The sequence below is a fragment of the Wasmannia auropunctata genome, unplaced genomic scaffold (assembly GCF_000956235.1).
Source record: "Wasmannia auropunctata unplaced genomic scaffold, wasmannia.A_1.0 LD336101.1, whole genome shotgun sequence".
In the NCBI taxonomy this organism is placed as follows: domain Eukaryota; kingdom Metazoa; phylum Arthropoda; class Insecta; order Hymenoptera; family Formicidae; genus Wasmannia; species Wasmannia auropunctata.
In genome coordinates this window covers 3,499,203-3,519,563 of record NW_012026789.1, presented here as the reverse complement: position 1 = coordinate 3,519,563, position 20,361 = coordinate 3,499,203, and the positions used below count along the sequence as shown (strand labels likewise).

Genomic DNA, 20,361 nt, shown 5'->3' with positions numbered 1-20,361 from the left:
TTGTCCAGAAAAGAAGACAATTTGGACCGATAATCGATGCCAGAGCGCTCGATGCGCTCCCAGTTGCAAATATGGCAATCGCAATGGAAGGAGACTTCCATCTTGCGCTTTAGTGTCTACCCGGAGATAGATTAACCGTGTGTAACCGCGGCTATGCCTGCCTACCACCCTTTCCCTGCGCCCTCCTCCCTCGCGCGTGCACAGAGTCTCTCTGTACAAAAGTATAATATATACCATCGTCCGTCCTTTCCTCACCCGCGTGACGGAGAGAACCTTCCGCCGCAACTCGCCCCCACTTAGTTCCGGCTCCCAACGACTCGGCGAGCTTCTTCGGTGGTGGAGGGAGTGGGAGTAAAGCGACGGCGGCGGCGGCGGCGGCAGCGGCGACGGCGGTGGTGATGCCGATGGTGGTGCGGTGCTGACGGTGGTAGTGGTGGTTCATTACACGGCTCCGTAGCACGAACACCTTGCCGCACAATGCCCGTGCACCTGTGAGAAAGTGTGCGACGTTGCATACACGCGTCCGATATACGCCGCGTACTATATGCAACGAGCAAGAAAGCGTATTAGGTACGTAGGCACGTCGCGCGCGCGATCGGGGTTGAAGGAGGGCGGTCCGAGGAGACAGGTGCGAGCCAATCGCGAGGCGCCATGTGCAATTTCCCTTGGCTCGCCTTCTCTCTCTCTCTCTCTTTCCCTCCCTCCCTCCCTCCTTCCTCCTCCTCTCTCTCTCTCTCTCTCTCTCTCTCTCTCTCTCTCTCTCTCTCTCCTTCTCGGTCCCTTTTCACTTTTCTCCCTCTCGCTCTCTCGATATCCTCAGTATCCTCTCTTGTCCCTATCTCTTTCTCCTTCTCCTCTCCCCCTCTCTTTCTTTCTTGCTCATCGGTCCGCGTCTCTCACCCTTTTCCTCATCGTCTCTCTTTCTCCGTCCGCCGCGATCTGCTTCGTCTTCGCTCGCCACTGTTAACTTATTTAAACGAGACTCGACCCCGTCAATGCGAATACGCGAGATCCTTCCCGTATTCGACGCCGATGCGCCGCGAGTCGCCGTAGTGATTCGCCACACGCGCGACTCGAAATCAGGAGAGGAGCAACGACCCCCGCGCCGATTCCTCAGTCGTTGACACTCATCGACCGACCTCGTTCGCACCCGACAGCCCCGACCTTGCACTCCATGGAGAAGGATACGCAGTTAAGAAATTTCTTTAATCTAAACGACACATGATTCGTAGTATTCGTACCTTTCGTCGCAAATGCGAATCCAGATTTCGGAATGAGTAACGCGCTCGCTTCGATGAGAGAACGGAACCGGTTAGCAACATAAAAGCAACATGGCCATCCACTAACTATACTGTAGAAATATATACGTAATAATGAATAATCGATGAGTAAGCATGCAAACGAAATAACAAATGATGAAAGTATCAATAATAATAAAATATCAACATGCAGGTATAAGTATTATAAATTGTTGAGCATCTATTACATCGTTCTAAGTTTTAATATTTATAGCCTCATGCTGTTGTAAATGTTATTTAATTTTGTTAAATAAAATATCAACATGCAAATAATATTATAAATTGTTGAACATCTATTACATTATATTGTTCTAAATTTTAATATTTACAGTCTTGTGCTGTTCTAAATGTTGTTTAATTTTGTTAAATTTTAAAATTTTTTGTACATATAACACGTAAACGAAATATCAAAATCGCCAAACACATAATATTGTTAATAAAATAATCGTCAAATGGGCAATCACTGCAAGCTTTTATTTTCATTTTCTTTTTATTTTATTTTTAAATTTAGTTTTTCACAGTAACGAATATTGCTTCTTTCATGTAGACGTATTATAAATTTGGCATGCGCTTTCACAAATTTCTAAAAAAAAATTTCTACTGAGAAACGGCTCTTTAAAACAAAAATTATTTTATGTCTTTAATTTATGTTTAAATCCGACTATTGCAATGTCATAAACTTATAACATTTCCGTCCCTTATAAGAAAAGTACTTCTTTTATCTTTTTTCAGTCATCTTCGAGCCGACTATGTAAGGTCACAGTTTTCGCTTTATTGTTATGAATCATATGCTACGTATAGCTTCGTTCTTTAGTGATGTTTTTCAATTTTTAATTTATCTCAAGAAATATCGTTTTTTTTGTTCATTTTTAAGAAAAATGTGACACATGACAATACAAGATATTTCTGTCACCATAGGAAGGTCCGTTACGGCCATTAAATGTTTTGTAAAGGAAACGTGATGGAAGACATCAAACGAAGATGACGTTTTATATCCATCGAACATAAAATCTCGTCAAATATATTTTCAATGAGAAGCGTTTTTCAATATAATATATAGTATATATACATATTTCATATGGTTATTCTGTACGTAACTTTGCGCGCATAAGGTGGCTGTCTCAAAAAAGAAATCATATTTCTTTTATTATAGGTATTCTTCGAATAATACACGAAAAGAACGATTTTGCTGGAAAATCAAAATTGGATCTGAAAATAATTTTGTTGCAAGGAGATCAAAATAATTTTATTGGAAAGTCAAACTGATTTGCCAAAATATCAAAATATTTTATAGCAATGCTTCAATCATTTTTGAGTTTCCAACAAAATTATTTTTAGATCCAATTTTGACCTTCCAGCAAAATTATTTCCGTGTAGAATAATTAATGTACTATGCATTTATGCCTATCACCATATAACACACTTTCGAATATTATATTGTATATGTTACGATACTTCTTTTTTCTTTCAAGAGAATAGAAAAGATTTCTTTCTCCGATCCGTACTTACTAGACTGGATGTTTTCTCCTTTTGACCGGAAACCTGATGGGGTTTTTTTCTCAGACCTGAATTTCTAGGTCAAAACTTAAGAAGTAGGTGCCCTCTAATAATACGATTTATATGTAAATCTATTAAAATGTAGCCACACAATTAAATAGTTTTTATATATATATAATTTAATTAGTATTATGAACATACTTGAGATTAGACTATGTAAAACTATACTAATTAGTAATAGAATTGAATGTATTTTATAAATATCGAGGATAATCCAATAATGTTTCATTCACCCGTCTGTTCGGAAACTCAAACGACCACACCCTGGGATATGTCTTTTGTCCCGATAAAATATATGATGACTAGAACTGGGTGGGTTACGTCTCTCATACAATTCGACCGTTAACTATCTCATATACTATTCGACCGTTAGCTAGGAAAGACCAGCTTTTTCGACAAAGTAAAATCTGATATATCCAACTTTTTAGTCATAATTTTTATTTATAGTTTATACATATACTGTAATCTATTTTTTACGTCTAATTCAATATTATATTCAATCTATTTTTTTCTTTTTCATTGTTATTCTTTTAATATTTCTAATATTTTAATATTTTTAATACTTATAGAGTCGATAAATTGGAAAATTCGATAATCCAATAACAAGTAGTTGCTCCAATGTCACTCTTATAATAAGGAAAAAAAGGTGTGTTTCCAAGAGCCATATCTTTTTTTTATTTTCATTATTAGAAATATAGAAAGTCATCAAATTCACTTTTGTGGCTACGGTCCGGTTGATGCTACTGAAGAATTCTTTGATTGGCCAATTAGTAAAATTCTTTCTTCTCATCGGTCAATCAAACACCTCGAAGTATTCGTAGCGTTAAGTGGACTGCACCCTCTCTGTGACATTCAAAGATAAAAAAATTTCGGTGGACGCGGGGACTGCAATTGCGACACAGAGACTAGCTATGTAACCGTTGGCCATGTAGCTGCCCTACGCGACGAAGGTCACGCGGAATCGATTATCGCGCGATCCCGTCGCGCTTGCCGCTCTACCATTCACAGAAATCACGGAAACGCAACCGGCCGAATTTACTCCGGCGCGGCGGCGGGCTGCAATTTGTCGTCCGGAATCGCGCGCGCGAAATGGCTGGAATCTATATTGCGCCGCGCGGCGAGCAAAATCGAGCGCAAATCGGCGCGGCGCGGCGCGACGCGGCGCCGCGATTCCGGACCACCCGCTGGCGAACATCTGGGGGATAGGAGGGTTAAACGCGGCAGCGTAGGCGGTGGCGCGACGAGCCGAGCCTCGTCGACGGCAGGGTATCGCGCGCCCGGCGCACTGGATAATAATTAATAACTCGACGGTGAGTGGCTCGTGCAAGCGCCGCCCTCTTTCCCCCTGATTTATGAACCGCGCCGCCTTCCATGTCATAACCGTGGCACGGAGCGACGGTGGTGGTGGAAGTTCCACGCTGTGGTATATCCGGAGTGGTGGGACAGAGAGGAAATCGCCGTCACCATCGGCACTGGTGGGGTCTATACAGATGGTGGCGTTGCGCTCACACACTCATAAGACTGGTTCTTTGAGATCAAGTACTAGTTGATCTTCGTATTCGGATGCACGAAGTCTAATAACTGCTCTGCAGAATATTTCCAATACATTATTTACTGAATTCGATTGAGTTTTAGGTAGCATTTTCTCTTTCTGCTTTTCTTTCACATTTTTATTTTTCTTCAAACAGTTACGTTTCGATTTCTTGCAGAATACGATATTTATCGATATTTTTAATAGTAATAGTTATGGTATGTTATCAGTGTTATATTTTGTCTGTGTGGAATGTGCGAACAAGACGAAGACGAAAGACCTGGTGATACCTCTGAGCGTATGAGATGGTGTATAACGGATCCATTGAAACTGCGCATTCACAGATTAAGGGACAACTTCCACAAGTTATCACATCGACAAATATCTAGTAGGCCTATCTATCTTAATATTTACTTAATATCTACTTACTTAACATTAGAATCGTAAAATATTTATTTGCTCTTTATGCGATGAGAAATTGTGTGAAATAAATATTTCTATCTTGAATAGAAATATTTATTTTATATAAATAATCCACAACAATATGTGAATAACAATAGGAGAATGCTTCATTCAGTATGAACTAGGCCTTAGTACTTAATATTTCAATGCGAAAAGGCATTTTCCTACTTATTGTTAGTTGTGTTATAAATAATTCAATAATGAATGGTTTATTTTCGTTGTCTGGAAATCTTATATGTATATGTTTTGGGATTACAAAATCAATAGTTTTTAATTGGATATAATTTCATCATTGTAGTATCATAACTGATAAAATTAGAGAAATTTAAGAAAATATCGTATAAGAAAATTAAAATATTGATTAAAAAACTTCTTTTTAAACATTTTCTTCGAACATTAAGAGCAATAGTGATATTTCTAATTCTAATGTTATTTATAAGAGATAATTGAAGCTATATTCTCAATATGTATCATGGATAGCTTGTGTGCGTGTGTGTGTGTGTGTGTGTGTGTGTGTGTGTGTGTGTGTGTGTGTGTGTGTGTGTGTGTGAATATCTATAATATAGTCTGTCATCTCATTAAAATGTATTAAAAATTTGAAAAATTAATCATAGAAAAAATTATTAAATTATTATTGGCTAATCTTTTAGCTAAAAATCTTAAATAAATCTTATTTTCTGTTAAGAAAAATTTAAAAAAAAGTTCTTTATGCAAATTTAAAACCTTAAATAATGTATTAACTGTTTTATTGAATTATCTTTTACTATTTTTAGGCAGCTTCACTATTTTCGCTCTCTTTCTGTCTTCCTTTCCCAAGTTTTCATTTTCTTGAACGAGTTAAAAAATAGAAAGTTTTTCGAAACTTTCTAAAATTTTTCATTAGTGTCGGTCCGCAATAAGGACTTTAAGCCTTATGCCGTAAAATATTGACCAATTACAATCGATTATTCCTTCTCATATTTGACTACGATTGGTCTATTTTTTACTGCTTAGGGCTTAAAATCTTCATTGTGGACCGGCACTTATGAAAGAATTAAGAAAGAAAATTTTTTAAGAGAATTATATATTACAAAAGGTTTAAAAGGTAAAAGTGATAGAGCAGGTCAAGGTAAAACATTTCCGTCAAATTATATAAATTTTCTACGAATGGTTAAAGAAGTAAAGTCTGTATAATCACTATTGTCCGTTCATTGTTCTAATCACTATGTTCCGATTGGTCTCAAATAATGAACTGGATGCTTAATTAAAGCGTGCGACTCTTTTATCTCTCTAAAAGCGGTCATATAATTGTAATTATGCAATCTATAATTATAATTTTATAATATCACAATTTTAAAAAAATTTCAACAACGATTTGACATTACTAAAAAGATGTGATCTTATCATATCTTCACAACTGTTGAGATAGAAGATTTTTTACCTGTGATTTTACCTGACAGCGCGATCGGTAGGTTTTTTTTAGATATTTGACATTTCTTGCTGACTTACAAAGATCCCAAACATTTCGAGACATACGTATATGTATATCTTCTATAGTTAAAAAATTAATATTAATTTAAGTATGTAAGTTAATGTTTCAGTTTTAATAGAGAGTTATATTATAAGATTGAATAATAAGTAATCGGTATTTTATTTTTTTCGGACAGTGTATTTTTTTCGATAGATATACATGATGGATTTGGCATTACTAAAAAGATACGATCTTATCGTATCTTCACGACTACTGCTGAGGTAGAAGATTTTTTACCTGTGATTTTACCTGACAGCGCGATCGGTAGGTCTTTGTTAAAATGCGAGCTGTATTGTTAAAATGAGGAGAAAATCAACATTAACATAAAAATCAGGTTATAAGTTATATCTAAATCCAACCACTGACTCAATTCTCGATGCTTTTCGACTGCTTCAGTTGATTTAATTACGAATATTTATAAGCATTTTATTTAGTTCACAATTCACGATCCACGGTATCTTTCTAACACCATTATACGTCGTGAGGTTTTTCAAGTAAAGATCAATCTTTGGAATATCTTAATGATAGTTCGTTTTACCTAGATCTTTTCTTGGATTCTCATGCATTTTACTCGACATTGTTGTCGATTTTTCATCCATTTTTCATCGTCACCATCACCATTCATTTCAGAAACGTTTTTGTCACGTTTAAGCAGCAGATCAAGATTGATTAGCGAACTATATTTTTCGGTCATTTCGTACGACGTTCGGTCATTCAAATGTCATAGTTGAATTTGCACAAATGATTTTTTAATGGATTTTCGATATAATGAATATATCTTCGCTCTCATTGCTGTTTGGCATAGGCTTCATTAATATTTTGATTCGATCAATTCTAATCGGTCTTCCAGAATGGTGAAAAATTTTTGACAGAAAAATTTTCTGCACAAAACTATAATAAATGAGTGACAATCGATATACATATATGTCTATACATAAAATTAATATATACAGAATAATTTTCAATTGTCATTAGTCTGATATCAATTTGTGAGTTCTATAACATTATATATACATATATGGTCTGTCCCAAAAGTAATGAGACTAATTCTGGAAAAATCGTTTTATTGAATATATACACTTAATATTTTTCAAAGTAGGATTCTTGAGCATCAATACAGCGGTTCCAGCGTTACTGCCACTCTTCGTAGCAGCGTAGGAACTGCTGCATTGACGCTCAAGGATCTTACTTTAAAAAATATTAAATGCATTTTCAATAAAACAGTTTTTCTAGAATTAGTTTTATTACTTTTGAGACAAACCAGGTATATCCATCGAAAAAAATACACCGATTACTTATTATTCAATCTTACAATATAATTCTCTATTAAAACTGAAACATTAACTTACATACTTAAATTAATATTAATTTTTTAACTATAGAAAATATACATATACGTATGTCTCGAATTGTTTGGGATCTTTGTATGTTATCAGCAAAAAATGTCAAATATCTAAAAAAGATTACAGCAACTTATACGTATAATTTTTAAGTATAGCTTTAAAGACATGCTGGCGCGACGGCCAAATTCCGTCCGCTTTTTATCAACGATTTGTACATATGTATGCGTACGATATTGATGAGTAGTGTGTAATGATGTGTATATATTTACTACCACATCAATATCTCACATACGCACAATTTGTAGATTTGTAGAATATCAAAATATTTTTGTTTATACCTCTAAAAAATTTACATATATTCATTTCTCTGTTGTACATTTGGCTCTGCCTTTATTTCGAGCATATAATCTGAATAACTTTTCCACGAAATAAACGTTTTGGTAAATCGACAGCACTAATTGTCAATTGAGGTAAAAATGGATAACAAACTCTGTAATTTCTCAATGTTTGACAAAATATACATACAAAATACTACAAAATATATCAGAGCCTGATATTAGCATGTGTATTTTAATCGTAGAAAAGGAATTTGTATTCTATGCGATTAATACGAAGTAGATAGTAAGGAATAAAAATGGTATATTGCTATCGGTAAATAGATGACTCCAGCATCCCTTTAAAACTAAAAGTGCCTTGGTGCCAAACGGGCTATATTTCTACTTTCTTTGACTCCGAAAAATTTGATACCTAATGTCAATCTCATCAACTGTTAAACAAGCTGTGAGGCATTTGAATTTTTCTTGTTCTACACTGTTCTAAATATACACCTACTTAAAAAAAAATTAGAAAAAATAAATTTCGGCATTCAATCATTACGATTCAATGTACTTCTATATGTTCTAATATACTTTCAAGTATTGGAATCCTTATTATTTGTTCATTATCTAACTGTCTTTAACAAAGTGTTAAGGTATTGCAAGTAAAATTTTTTAAACTGATGACTTATTTGCATGCATATCGAATAGAGAATTCTTTGTGACACAAATCGAAGACTATCGAAAACTCAATGTAATTAACTAAGTAACTAATAATGAGCTTTATATCCAAAGGAAGCCATAATTTTTCTTATAATCTTAGATATCAACAATATCTCTTGTAAGGAATAATCTCTCTTATTGTTGATAATATATCATCTTACATATTGACCTTGTAGGATATTTTATCTAATGCACCTTTTCTTGGAGGAAAAAAGTGTGAATCATGTGCATATACATACTTTATTAATTTTTATATTATTACACTAGTTTCTAAGAAAATCTAAAAATCTATTGTATATATTAAGGTATTCTTTTAGTGTTTAATAAATAATCTTTCTTCTTTCTCTAACGAATATATGATTATTTTCTATATAAAGAATATATTTCAATATAAAGAACCGGAAACTCGTTTATATCGCCATCATTAAGAATTCCGCTTTTGTCGTACATCCTGAGTGTAATATGTATATGGGATGTCAACTTATCTTTCATGTTAACCTTGGCGCTCATGTTAATCGAGTGAAACTTTAAAAGCACAGGTGCTGATGTATCTGCCCTCATTTTAATGTTTGCCGTATAGCTATCGGCTTACGCATATTCGCATGTAATGTGAAAAATTTTTCAACCTTGCTTTGAGATTTCACGTGGAATCTTTTATAAACATGCATTGTTTATAAAATCAAACATATATAATCACGAAATAATATCTATGAATTAATATCAATTACGAGATAGATAAATGGCTTATTATTTATCAATTTTCATCATTTTATTTTGCAGGAGAAGAAAATGACTTTACATCAGACGGTGAGGAGAGCGGTGGTGGAGGAGGAGCTGGCGAGGAAGCCGTGGATCTCACAGCGACGAGATCTCATCAGGGCGACGATGATCCTATGGAAGAGGATGAGGAAGAAGGTATCGATGAGCAAGATGAGCAGGATGAGGACGAAGAGGGCTCGCGCAAACAGATTCATCATCGACAAGACGCGGAGAACAATAATAACTTTGTGGAAAGCGGCCTGCCTACCGCTATATTCCCGCCAGCTGGAACTAGTCATGTCACCCTCGAAGCCCTGCAGAATACAAAAGTGGCGGTCGCCCAATTCGCTGCCACTGCTCTCACTGGGACAGACAGCGAAGCGGCGCTACAAGATCTGGCATTTCTGGAAAACACGCTGTGCACCCTTCAGAATCAACAGGTATTACAATTACAGCTGATTCGACAACTTCAGCAACAATTATTGATCACTCATGGGCAATCGGTAATGCAATCGTCAACGGAGCCAACTGATAACAAAGAGGCTTCGTCATCACCTATTATTCATCCGAAACCATTGTCGAGTCTCGCGTCACCTCCTTCTTCTCGTCCGCCGAGTCATCATCAGCAAACATCACCGGCGCCGCTGACGCCGAATCTGCTTCAGGAACGACCCACTTCGACGAGCAGCGCCTCTCCTTTGAATCTACCCCTATCTTCATCCGGCACGACGTCAACAGTCATCACGACCACCAGCAGCCAGGTGCCGATGCCGCATCAAATGCCGCCGCTTTGCTCGATAAGCGCTTCCCTTGCTTCATCGATCATAACGAACACCGATCCGCCTCCGCTTCACGAGCCCAATACTCTGGACATTCTTCAAAAGCGTACCCAGGAGGTATTGGATAACGCAAGTCAAGGACTAGCCAACAATTTGGCCGACGAGCTCGCGTTTAGAGGCAAAGGCTCGCGACTATCTCCTTACGATTCGAAATCAAGCGGTGGTCGCGGTGAGCCCTTCTTCAAGCATCGATGTCGCTTCTGTGGCAAAGTCTTCGGTAGCGACTCGGCGCTGCAAATCCACATACGATCCCACACAGGTGAGCGACCCTTTAAGTGCAACGTATGTGGCAGTCGGTTCACGACCAAGGGCAACCTGAAGGTCCACTTCCAAAGGCATACGGCCAAATTTCCACATGTTAAGATGAATCCGAATCCTGTTCCAGAACATTTAGATAAATACCACCCACCCCTCTTGCAGCAAATCGCTTCCGGGCAGAGACCGATGCCGTCCCCGCCGCCGCCGCCACCACCATCCTCTCATCACCCCCCGTTTCATCCGGCAACAACACACGGTTTCCTCCCACCACAACCGCCAATACCTCTGAGTCTCACCTTATCCAATATGACGCCCCTTTACCGATCTCCAGTTATTAATCACCGGGACGATCAAGATGTGCCGGAGAATCTTAGTAAACCCATAACCACCGTTCCACAGACATCTCCCACTTCTCCCGCTGCCATATTGAATTCTCGTCATTCCTTTCACGACAATCTCCATCAACAACATCAAAAGCAGCAACTTGAGCAGAGAGAGGAGATAAAACTCGAACAGAGATCACCCGGACAGGAGCAGTATCAACAGCGACCGATGAGTCGGGAAGGCGCCGAGCGAATAACACCGAAGAGAGAACCCGAGGAGACGGAAGAAGCCGCAGAGGAGGAGAGCGAAGATTTTGAGGAAACCACGAGACGATACCTTAATTCGCCCCAATCCGCAAATCCACCGTCCCAGCCGCAAACGTACGAGGATTGTAGCATGGACAGCAAGATCAGCGGGCGTTTAGAGGGTGACGGAGAGATGGAAGTAGACGAGGAAACAGAGGAGCAACCCGAAAATCTCTCGAGTAGAGGTACGATCAATCGTTTGCCCCAACAGATCGTGGCGTATCCAGGAGCATCGCCGGCTAGTAGTAGCGCGAGTAGCGGTAGTCTGCAGACATCTTTCGCCGGAATACTGTTTCCAGGTCCCCCGGTTCATCACCAAATTTCTCACCTTCCTGTTTCTTCGGCAGGACCAATCACGACATCCGCAAATGAAATGATTGATCCAGCCAAGGACCCAGCGATTTATTCGACTTTGTTACCGCGACCGGGCAGCAATGACAATTCCTGGGAGAGCTTGATCGAAATAACGAAAACTTCGGAGACGTCCAAGCTACAGCAACTAGTCGACAATATCGAGCACAAATTGAGCGATCCTAATCAATGCATCGTTTGCCACAGAGTGCTCTCATGCAAGAGCGCGTTGCTGATGCATTATCGCACTCACACTGGCGAACGTCCTTTCAAGTGTAAAATTTGCGGTCGCGCCTTCACGACGAAAGGCAATCTGAAAACCCACATGGGGGTGCACAGAGCGAAACCACCACTGAGAGTGTTGCACCAGTGTCCCGTGTGTCACAAGAAATTCACAAACGCTCTCGTATTGCAACAGCATATACGTCTTCATACCGGGGAACCCACCGATCTCAGTCCGGAGCAGATCCAAGCTGCAGAAGTGAACGAGTTTCCACCTGGTTATCATCCGCTGGCGTCTTTTCTCCCGCAAGGATTTCCGCCGATACATCCGACCAGTGCGGGCTTCTCCTTAGGATTCCCTCCATCTAGGCAAACGACCATCGAGCAACAATTGCTGCAAGAGAGCGACGTCGAAACGAAAGAGGAGTCTCAGCAACGACAGAGATTTATGGAGGAGCATGGCGAGGAGATGGAAGATCAGGAGGATGAAGAGCAAGATCACAGAGAGGACGACGAGAGGACGTGTGAACTGAATCGCGACAGGCGTAGCGTCGAAATCGAAGAGGAGCAGGATCACGAAAGTGAAGATACGACCGAGCACAAGGATATGACGCTTCCTATATTTTCAACTTCGTTGGCGGCGCTCGAGAACCAAGTAAGGACCATCACGACGACGGCCACGACTACAAACGTGGTCAGGTCGCCGTCCTTTCATCGGTACAACGGCAGCGAGAAGAGTACTAGCCCGCCGACTTCCGGAGCCCCACTCGACCTGACGCCCCGTGCTTCGTCCACGCCAGCGTCGGTGGCTTCAGCATCACCGACACCGCCACCCCAGATCGTGCCGCTCCATCCACCAAATCCCTTCGGCATGTTCGCGGGATTGCTGCAAGTCTCATCCGCTCCTACCACCAGCACGATAGGCACGTCGAACATGAATAGCATCACCTCGATGAGTGCCATCAACCCGGGAAGCGGGCCCGGTAGCGGACCACTAGCCTCGCTGACCACATCGGCCGTACTAGCCGCATCATCGACCTACAATCCGCTCGGCCTAGCTGTCGGAGGCCCAGCAGGTAGGAACTGCTAGCATCAGGGCGGGCTGCGGTTCCTGCTACACCTTATCCCTCGTCCGAACTATGATCATGATTCTTTGCCGCGAATCGCTAAGTCCAGTATCGCCGAGTATACCTATTTCCGTGACATATCCGTCTTATCCAATCTCATATCAATATCCCGTTTGTGGTGTAGCTGGACCTAGCACTCCCATTCTCCTTTTATACATATAACTTTCTTCTTTTTTTATCTGTTACCTTTGTTTCAATAATCATCTTTATTTCTTTCTCTTTGTCTCTTTTTTTGTATCTACATTATTATATATTATTCTTCTTCTTACCGTTTTATTTTTCTACATTCCTTAATGTTATGTGATAATTTATGTTTCTCATTGTATTTACGCTATCTCTTGCGATGCCGTGTCACGTTTATACAAGTATAAAATATTTTTGTCATTTCGTAGAAATTTTTAGAGCGGTACAATTTTGTTTTACTTATTTTGGTTTTTTCATTTATTTTTATTTTATTTTTTTTTTTATTTAGAAAACTAAAAGTGAAGACTCGGCCTCAATATTAGAAAACGAGTGGAAGTTAATCATTCTACATTAATACAATAACGATTGATGTCCGCTCACATTGGAAAAAATTCATAAGCAAGGCAAGTAGGTTCTATCAAGGCAAGTAGGTTTTGTCTGGAAAAAGTGGCAAAAGATAGCGGGCAATATGATAGGGAAGATTCTTCAAATTAATCTTATTAATATCTGCTCCTATCAATATCGATTTGAGAAATATAGCGGCATTATTATAACTTACAAATTAATAATAATACCATAAATATGGATTGTTTTTCGCGTTAAAGTAACCGCTTATAGTAAAAAATGACTACTTGTAACTATATTATATAGTATTGCTTTTTATTTTATTATTAAAATTTTGTTATTTTGCGTCTTATAATTTAGATAGTATTTAACACTTTTAATACTATGCACGTTAGGAAATAAATGTTATACAAAATGTACATATATGATATTTATAATATACGATACATATAAATTGTATACTGCTAAACTGACGATTGAAGAAGGTTTGAATTTCTACTTTTGTGGAAACTAATTCTCGGTGTTGATGGATTGTCGAACATTATATCTAAGAAAAACACTAAAGAAAAAACCATTATAATTGTGTTTATAAAATATTCTTAGTAAAACTAAAAAGTACAAAGTAAAATGTACAAAGCAATTATTGTACTACACGGATATCCACGCTTATCTGTTTATATTGGACCTAATTGGTATGCGTCTTATATTAATTTACTCTCATATTGATATATTAAGATCAATATAATGATTGAAATATTTATACAAAAAAGATAATTATTGTTTTATTTTATTTTGAAAAAAATATAAAAATTTACCTTCCCAATAATTATCCTATAATTATCCTTTCCGATAATTATGACTTTAATTATATATTATCAAGATCAAAGTATTGAATCCAAGTAACGCAAGTTTTAGCTGTCGCTTATTATTGATTTAAAAGCTACTAAATAAAAAGAAACTAAAAGAATGAAAATGATAGAAATTGTAATTGTAATACAGCAATCCGCATTGTAACATACAGTTTTCGTTACCAATTAAAAAATCGCTCATTATTTATTAAATGCAAAATGAATACGTGAGTGAGTTAGCTTTAGATGAAAATTTATTTAAATTTATTGCAAAATATAAAAGAGAGAAGCTTCGTTGTTTTAAAAATAGAACGTTATATAGAATATTCAAAAATGTGAAAAATTTAAAAATAAATGTGTGAGTAGGGCACAAGCGAAATCAGCACACCGCTATACTGAAAGTCTGACCTAACTTCAGGTTAAGGAAATTGGGTTTTTCAGAATGGAATTTGGGGAAAAGGGCAAAGCCCGTTCCGCCTTTTTATTCTTTTCACTCGCCAATTTTTGGTCTCTAACTAAACCTTACCTACTTGAAATCTATTCATATTCGATGAGATATTGCATCTTACTTCATATTCATTTTACATCAATATTTATTGACCAACTTTATTTATTAATAACATTTTTATAAATAATGAGTGACGATTTCGATCAGCACCTTGGTACTCAGGACAATGGCCTTGACAATATATGTTATTGGGAAGGAATATTGGGAAAATAAACTTTTATTATAAATTTTTTTTGTACAATTTATTTCTTGCACCACAATTCACTCTCATCTTTTCTATTATTCTGTTTCATTTTATTTAAATCTTTTCGCAGTTATTAGTAAATACCTGGAATTATAAAAGAAGCTAGTCATTATTAGTTTCTTAGAATAATGGCTTAATTTTAGTTGTTAACATATGTAAATACGTGACGTTTTGAAATACATCAAGGAAAAGCGCGACGAAACTGGATATTGCTTAGTTGTTATACGTTTTTCACAAACTAATTGTTTTATTTATTTAAAGAAAATATGGCGTTTGAACATCAGGAACTTTTAACAATTAACGCGTTAAAAATATTGTTTCTCTTAAAAAGCTATAAAGTCAATTGAGCCTTGTTTTATATAACCCATCATAAATCAAAAATTTTTTCTATTTCATATAAAACTTTTTTAATAAAAAAAACTTCGTATAAAACTTATGCTGAAATTTATTCACGCTATTCCTTGACAGACTATACATTATATTTTTGAAATCGTGGGAAAAATACACAATGCAAGACGTTGTTAGAGCAAAATGAAAATGATGTATTAAGAATATTTTTGAAGCGTAATTCGTCGAAATATATACGTACACGAAGGATTAAATTGAAAATAAAGAAATACAATTTGTTACAGTACGTGGCAACACCACATGTAAGTTCTGCTACAAGACGTTCGCGTGCCAATCTGCATTGGAGATTCATTACCGGAGTCATACGAAGGAGCGACCTTTCAAATGCACCATATGCGATCGAGGTTTTTCTACGAAGGTAATTAAATCTGCTTTTTACCTCGAAAGCGTATTCTGCGAATTGCTAATCTCTCTTTCTCTCTTTCTTTCTCTCTTACTCTTTTGTTTGTCGTCTTGCCTCACTGTGATTCGTATCTCGATTATACGAGATACCTTGTCAATTGTGACTTTAATCATCGATACCATATCTTGATATCTGCATCCTGTTGCAAAAGTATTGTTTTATTTGATTTCCACGCAAAACAGAGACAGATTTATGTTGGAACTGATATTACTTAAACTATGTCAGAAAACACCATAAAATAATATTGCTTAAAAATATCTGCACATCTTCATTATTGTATGATACCCCGCTAAAAATTCAAAAATATTTTGTTTCATATTATCATCCTACTCTACTTCCAAAGAATATGTCCTAAATGGAATGTTTATAACGTCAAATAAAAATACAAGAGAAAAATATACTATAAAGAGAAAACTATTTTTTTCCTTTGATAAAATGATTAATATAAAATATTTCTTATGTCGTAATTAGTTGATATGAATATAAAGCACACTGTACATATATTTATTTAAATCTTAAGCATTACAGTGCCTATCACCGCATAAAATTTCCTGAAAGTAATAAATTAAAATAAATTTCCTGAAAATAATACATTTAAATAATACAGTTGCAAAATTTGTTATGAAATATCTACGTCGAATGATATAAGACAGTATTAAAAAAATAATCTATCACACATATAGCAATATTATCATTAGCGTTACCGACATTATGAAAATATGCGCGAAAAGATAGGATATTTAAGGATTAGTCGGCAGTTAGAAATCAATAATTAAATATTAGAAATGTTTTATTCGTCATGCAAAATTTCTTCTCACATATCTATTCGCACCACTTCTATATTCGTCTCGTTGTTCTGCTGTACTTTCAGAACGATGATTCCGGTCAGCAAGTATGTTCCTGCGCGGACCAACCCTTCGCCGCGAAGGGTCCGATTCTCCCACAACCCAATTCCCAATATCGCTCGTACCCGGCGAAATCGGCCGCCGGAAATAGTGAGAAACCGAAACGCAGGCGGCGGCGGCCTGAGGAACGGAAGAACCGGGGGCGGACAGGAACAGGAGGGGGGCGAAGGCTGACGTCTGTTTATCCTGCCGTCCGCCTGCCCCCGCTGATGCCACCCGCCCTCGGACTTCTACCCTCGGACCACGTCTTCCTGGTAAGAGTCTCTCCTCTACCAGCAAGCGTACACGCGTTCGTCCTGCGATCTCGTGTAGTCGATATTATGCAACCGAATCGCAAGTTATCTTTTTTGCGTAATAATATTGTGCTCTTCCTTCTCGCGATTGAAATAAACTACCCAAACTCAAGACGTAATTATCGCAAGATTAAGCAAAATGTACACATCCGCGCAATACGCAACGCGATAATTTTATCTGAATAATGCAGATGTCTTTAAAACGTAAATATTGAATATAACGTGAATTAACTTCGATAAAAAAAGATACCTTACATAATGTGTTACATAAAGTAAATTTAATACAAATATATAATCACGCAAAATAAATTTCCCTCATCTAAAATAAAAGTATGAAATTCCCAATGTATCTTTATTACCATGGAGTACTCAACAGCAATATTCGCAGATCGCTAATATACTGTACACAGATGCCATACATGAATAATAATGTTACGACTGTTCTTCTCACAGTCAACTGCTTAATTAAATACAATAGAATGTGTTTTAATGCGCAGGGTAATATGAAGCAGCATATGTTGACTCACAAGATTCGCGATATGCCGCCACATCTATTCAGCGATCCAAAGCATCAACAGCAGCAGCAGCAACAGCAACAGCAGCAGCAGCAACAGCAGCAGCAGCAACAACAACAGCAACAACAGCAGCAACAGCAGCAGCAGCAACAACAGCAGCAGCAACAGCAGCAGCAGGAACAAGAAACTTCCAGAAGTCCAATGTGCGTCGATGATTCAAGCCTACCACCCCCACCTCCACCACCTCCACCACCCCCGCCGATGCCACCGACGTCCCTCGAGTCCACGATACCAGTGAAAAGATCACCGGAAGGAGATCTGCCGGCACCGAAAAGACCAGCCAGTAAGTATGATTTCGTTCGCGTTCGTTCGTTTTCATAAGGAATAGAAAGAAAAAGAAAACTCAATCTGCTTCTTCATCGAGCGCCACCCATTATTATCCGAGTTCAGCTTCGCTCGGCAGATCTCATTGCTAAACGCGTTGTTAATCACGTTTGACGGCCTCTCTCGCTAACGAAAACCGTAGTTTGGAATACCCGACGCTGCTGCTTCGCAACACGCTTGTTAGATTCTTCCTCCTGCTTCCTGTCCATCGTTATTTCTACACGCTGGATTGCTGGTGGCGGGTTATGCTCACTCTGTTCATTTTTTCATATATATATATATATATAGGGCAAGTTGGATTTTTTGTGGCTATGGTGGCATCTTACTTCTTCTATTTCCAATACTATGAATAAATAAATATTATTTCACTATTAGGTTTTAAAGACATCGTTGAGTCTATTTTTATGTCGAACTTCTATTAATGTTCACGATCCATAGCCTCAGACTGACTTTTACGAAATAACGATTATTTAATCATTTACCATCGCATATCACTATCACGAAGTCAGGGGCAGTTTAGCGAAACCATTATATGTATTTGCAGGCCTGCCGAGCAAGCATTTGTGCCAGATTTGCAATAAGAATTTCTCCTCGTCTTCGGCGCTCCAGATACATATGAGAACTCACACCGGCGACAAACCGTTCCGATGCACCGTCTGCCAGAAGGCGTTCACCACCAAGGGCAACCTCAAGGTATAAGCACATTAATTTTCTAGATGTCGTCGAAAGTCTCTAAGTCCTTTCTACAAGTTTCCCGAAAGTCTCTATTAACACCAGCTAGCCGCTACCGCTTCTACTAACGCCACAACGCGTAAACGTCGCAAAATCACTCGAGCTCGATGAAAGATCAGCGCCTACCCGATCGAGACCTAACGCGCGAATATCGTCTCTGATCGCCTCTCTTGATTTTTTCACCACAGGTACACATGGGTACTCACATGTTCACCAACGGAACGTCGCGTCGAGGCCGACGGATGTCGTTGGATATACCTCCCCTGCCAATCACGCCCAAGGACTCGGAGTTTCTGCAACGACGACCGGACCTCTTTTACCCGTATCTTCCCGCGCCATTCCTTAACGGCGTCCAGCAGAAGGTAATACTTATGTCGCTCGAAGCGAAAGACTATTCTACCAGAATAATTCAAAGACAACTAGCGCAATAAGTTTTATGGATGTCTTGCTATAGAAACGTTGAATTCTCGTATTACAATAAAATCCAGAAAAATTCGTGGAAATTTTTATTTTATCGCGCGCATCTTCGACTTTTACATAACGAATACTGAACTTAATTAAAGCATTTAACGGTACGCGATTAAATGCCAAAGACATCACGGGGAGCCACAGTCATCGTTTATTTTTATTTTTGTAGGTAATTGCCCCCGAATAAACCTAACCAGACGGCGTGCATTACTTACAGCTGAACGAGATTTCGGTGATTCAAAGTAGCAACGGATTACCGCCTCATTCCTTGAGCGCGGGCAAATACGCGGCGAGTCTGTTCGGCTCGGTGTACGGCGCCGGCGGGGGTGGCTTCTCCCTGGACAAACAACCGTTGGGTCCGACCAGTAACGGGCCCCTAGTGGATGGCAAGTCCGCGATACCCTCGGGATCCATGCTCTTCCAAACACCGTCGCCCTCGCATTCGCCCGGCGCATCGTCCAACGGCGGCAATCAGACGTCCGCCAGTGTGTCTTGGACCGGCGATACACTTCAGCACCATTTCGACCGGGAGACACCGAGCAGAGCCGAGAATGACGCCACACCGCCCACAGCGCGGTTACCACCGCCACCAGCGAGGGGAGAGGGATTAGCCGCGTGAAACTTGACGAATACATATCTTTCCACCTAACTACACGAAAGGCGCGATCGTTCGTTCACGGCGGCCGAATCTCCGCTACGTAAGAGGCTGATAATATAATCGATACAATTCTCTCAGACTGAATTAGTTTAGAAGAAAAGAAAGGAGAATCGCGACGAGTGAATGTTGATAGCGGGACGGGGCAGTCTCGATCCTCCGTCCTAATCGATGAAGATTTATCACTGACTCATTCGGTCCCGTTACGATCCGCGCGATCATCAGAAGTGGAAGCTGCAGTTTTCAGTCGCGCAATGATGCGTCGCGTAAAGATGATTCCGCAAATCTCAATCGGAGCAGTCACAATATATGTCACAGCTACCTTTCCCGTGTTGTATCCGTGCATTTCAAAGGAAGACAATCTTCGGAACTGAAAACGATCGCCTGATCTCTCTCACGTCGGGAGAGCACGATCGGAACGATCACCGGGGACAATCGCGCGACCGAGCGTAGCTCGCGTTGGTGATCGAATTGCTTTTGGCATTTCTCCACGTACGAGTGACGACATATCTCTACGCCGCTCTCTCTCTCTCTCTCTCTCTCTCTC

The 20,361-nt window shown here is 38.9% G+C and overlaps 1 protein-coding gene across 1 annotated transcript; it reads left to right on the top strand.

Moving 5' to 3' along the window:
• The first annotated feature begins 4,638 nt into the window (after positions 1-4,638).
• Positions 4,639-19,778, top strand: LOC105459593 (homeotic protein spalt-major-like). Its single transcript, XM_011705758.1, has 8 exons — positions 4,639-4,774; positions 9,519-12,872; positions 15,684-15,817; positions 16,734-17,021; positions 17,558-17,918; positions 18,504-18,652; positions 18,880-19,053; positions 19,377-19,778. Exons 1-8 carry the CDS (start codon positions 4,639-4,641, stop codon positions 19,776-19,778), a joined length of 4,998 nt encoding a protein of 1,665 aa, XP_011704060.1.
• The last annotated feature ends 583 nt before the right edge of the window (positions 19,779-20,361 follow it).

What these genes read in the sequence shown, in the direction of transcription:
- LOC105459593 (XM_011705758.1), top strand. Translation starts at nt 4,639, where the DNA reads ATGTGCGAACAAGACGAAGACGAAAGACCTGGTGATACCTCTGAGCGT. An exon ending in AGCTGTCGGAGGCCCAGCAG is followed by an intron (nt 12,873 to 15,683) that starts GTAGGAACTGCT and finishes AATTTGTTACAG; the next exon opens with TACGTGGCAACACCACATGT. An exon ending in CCACCAAGGGCAACCTCAAG is followed by an intron (nt 18,653 to 18,879) that starts GTATAAGCACAT and finishes TTTTCACCACAG; the next exon opens with GTACACATGGGTACTCACAT.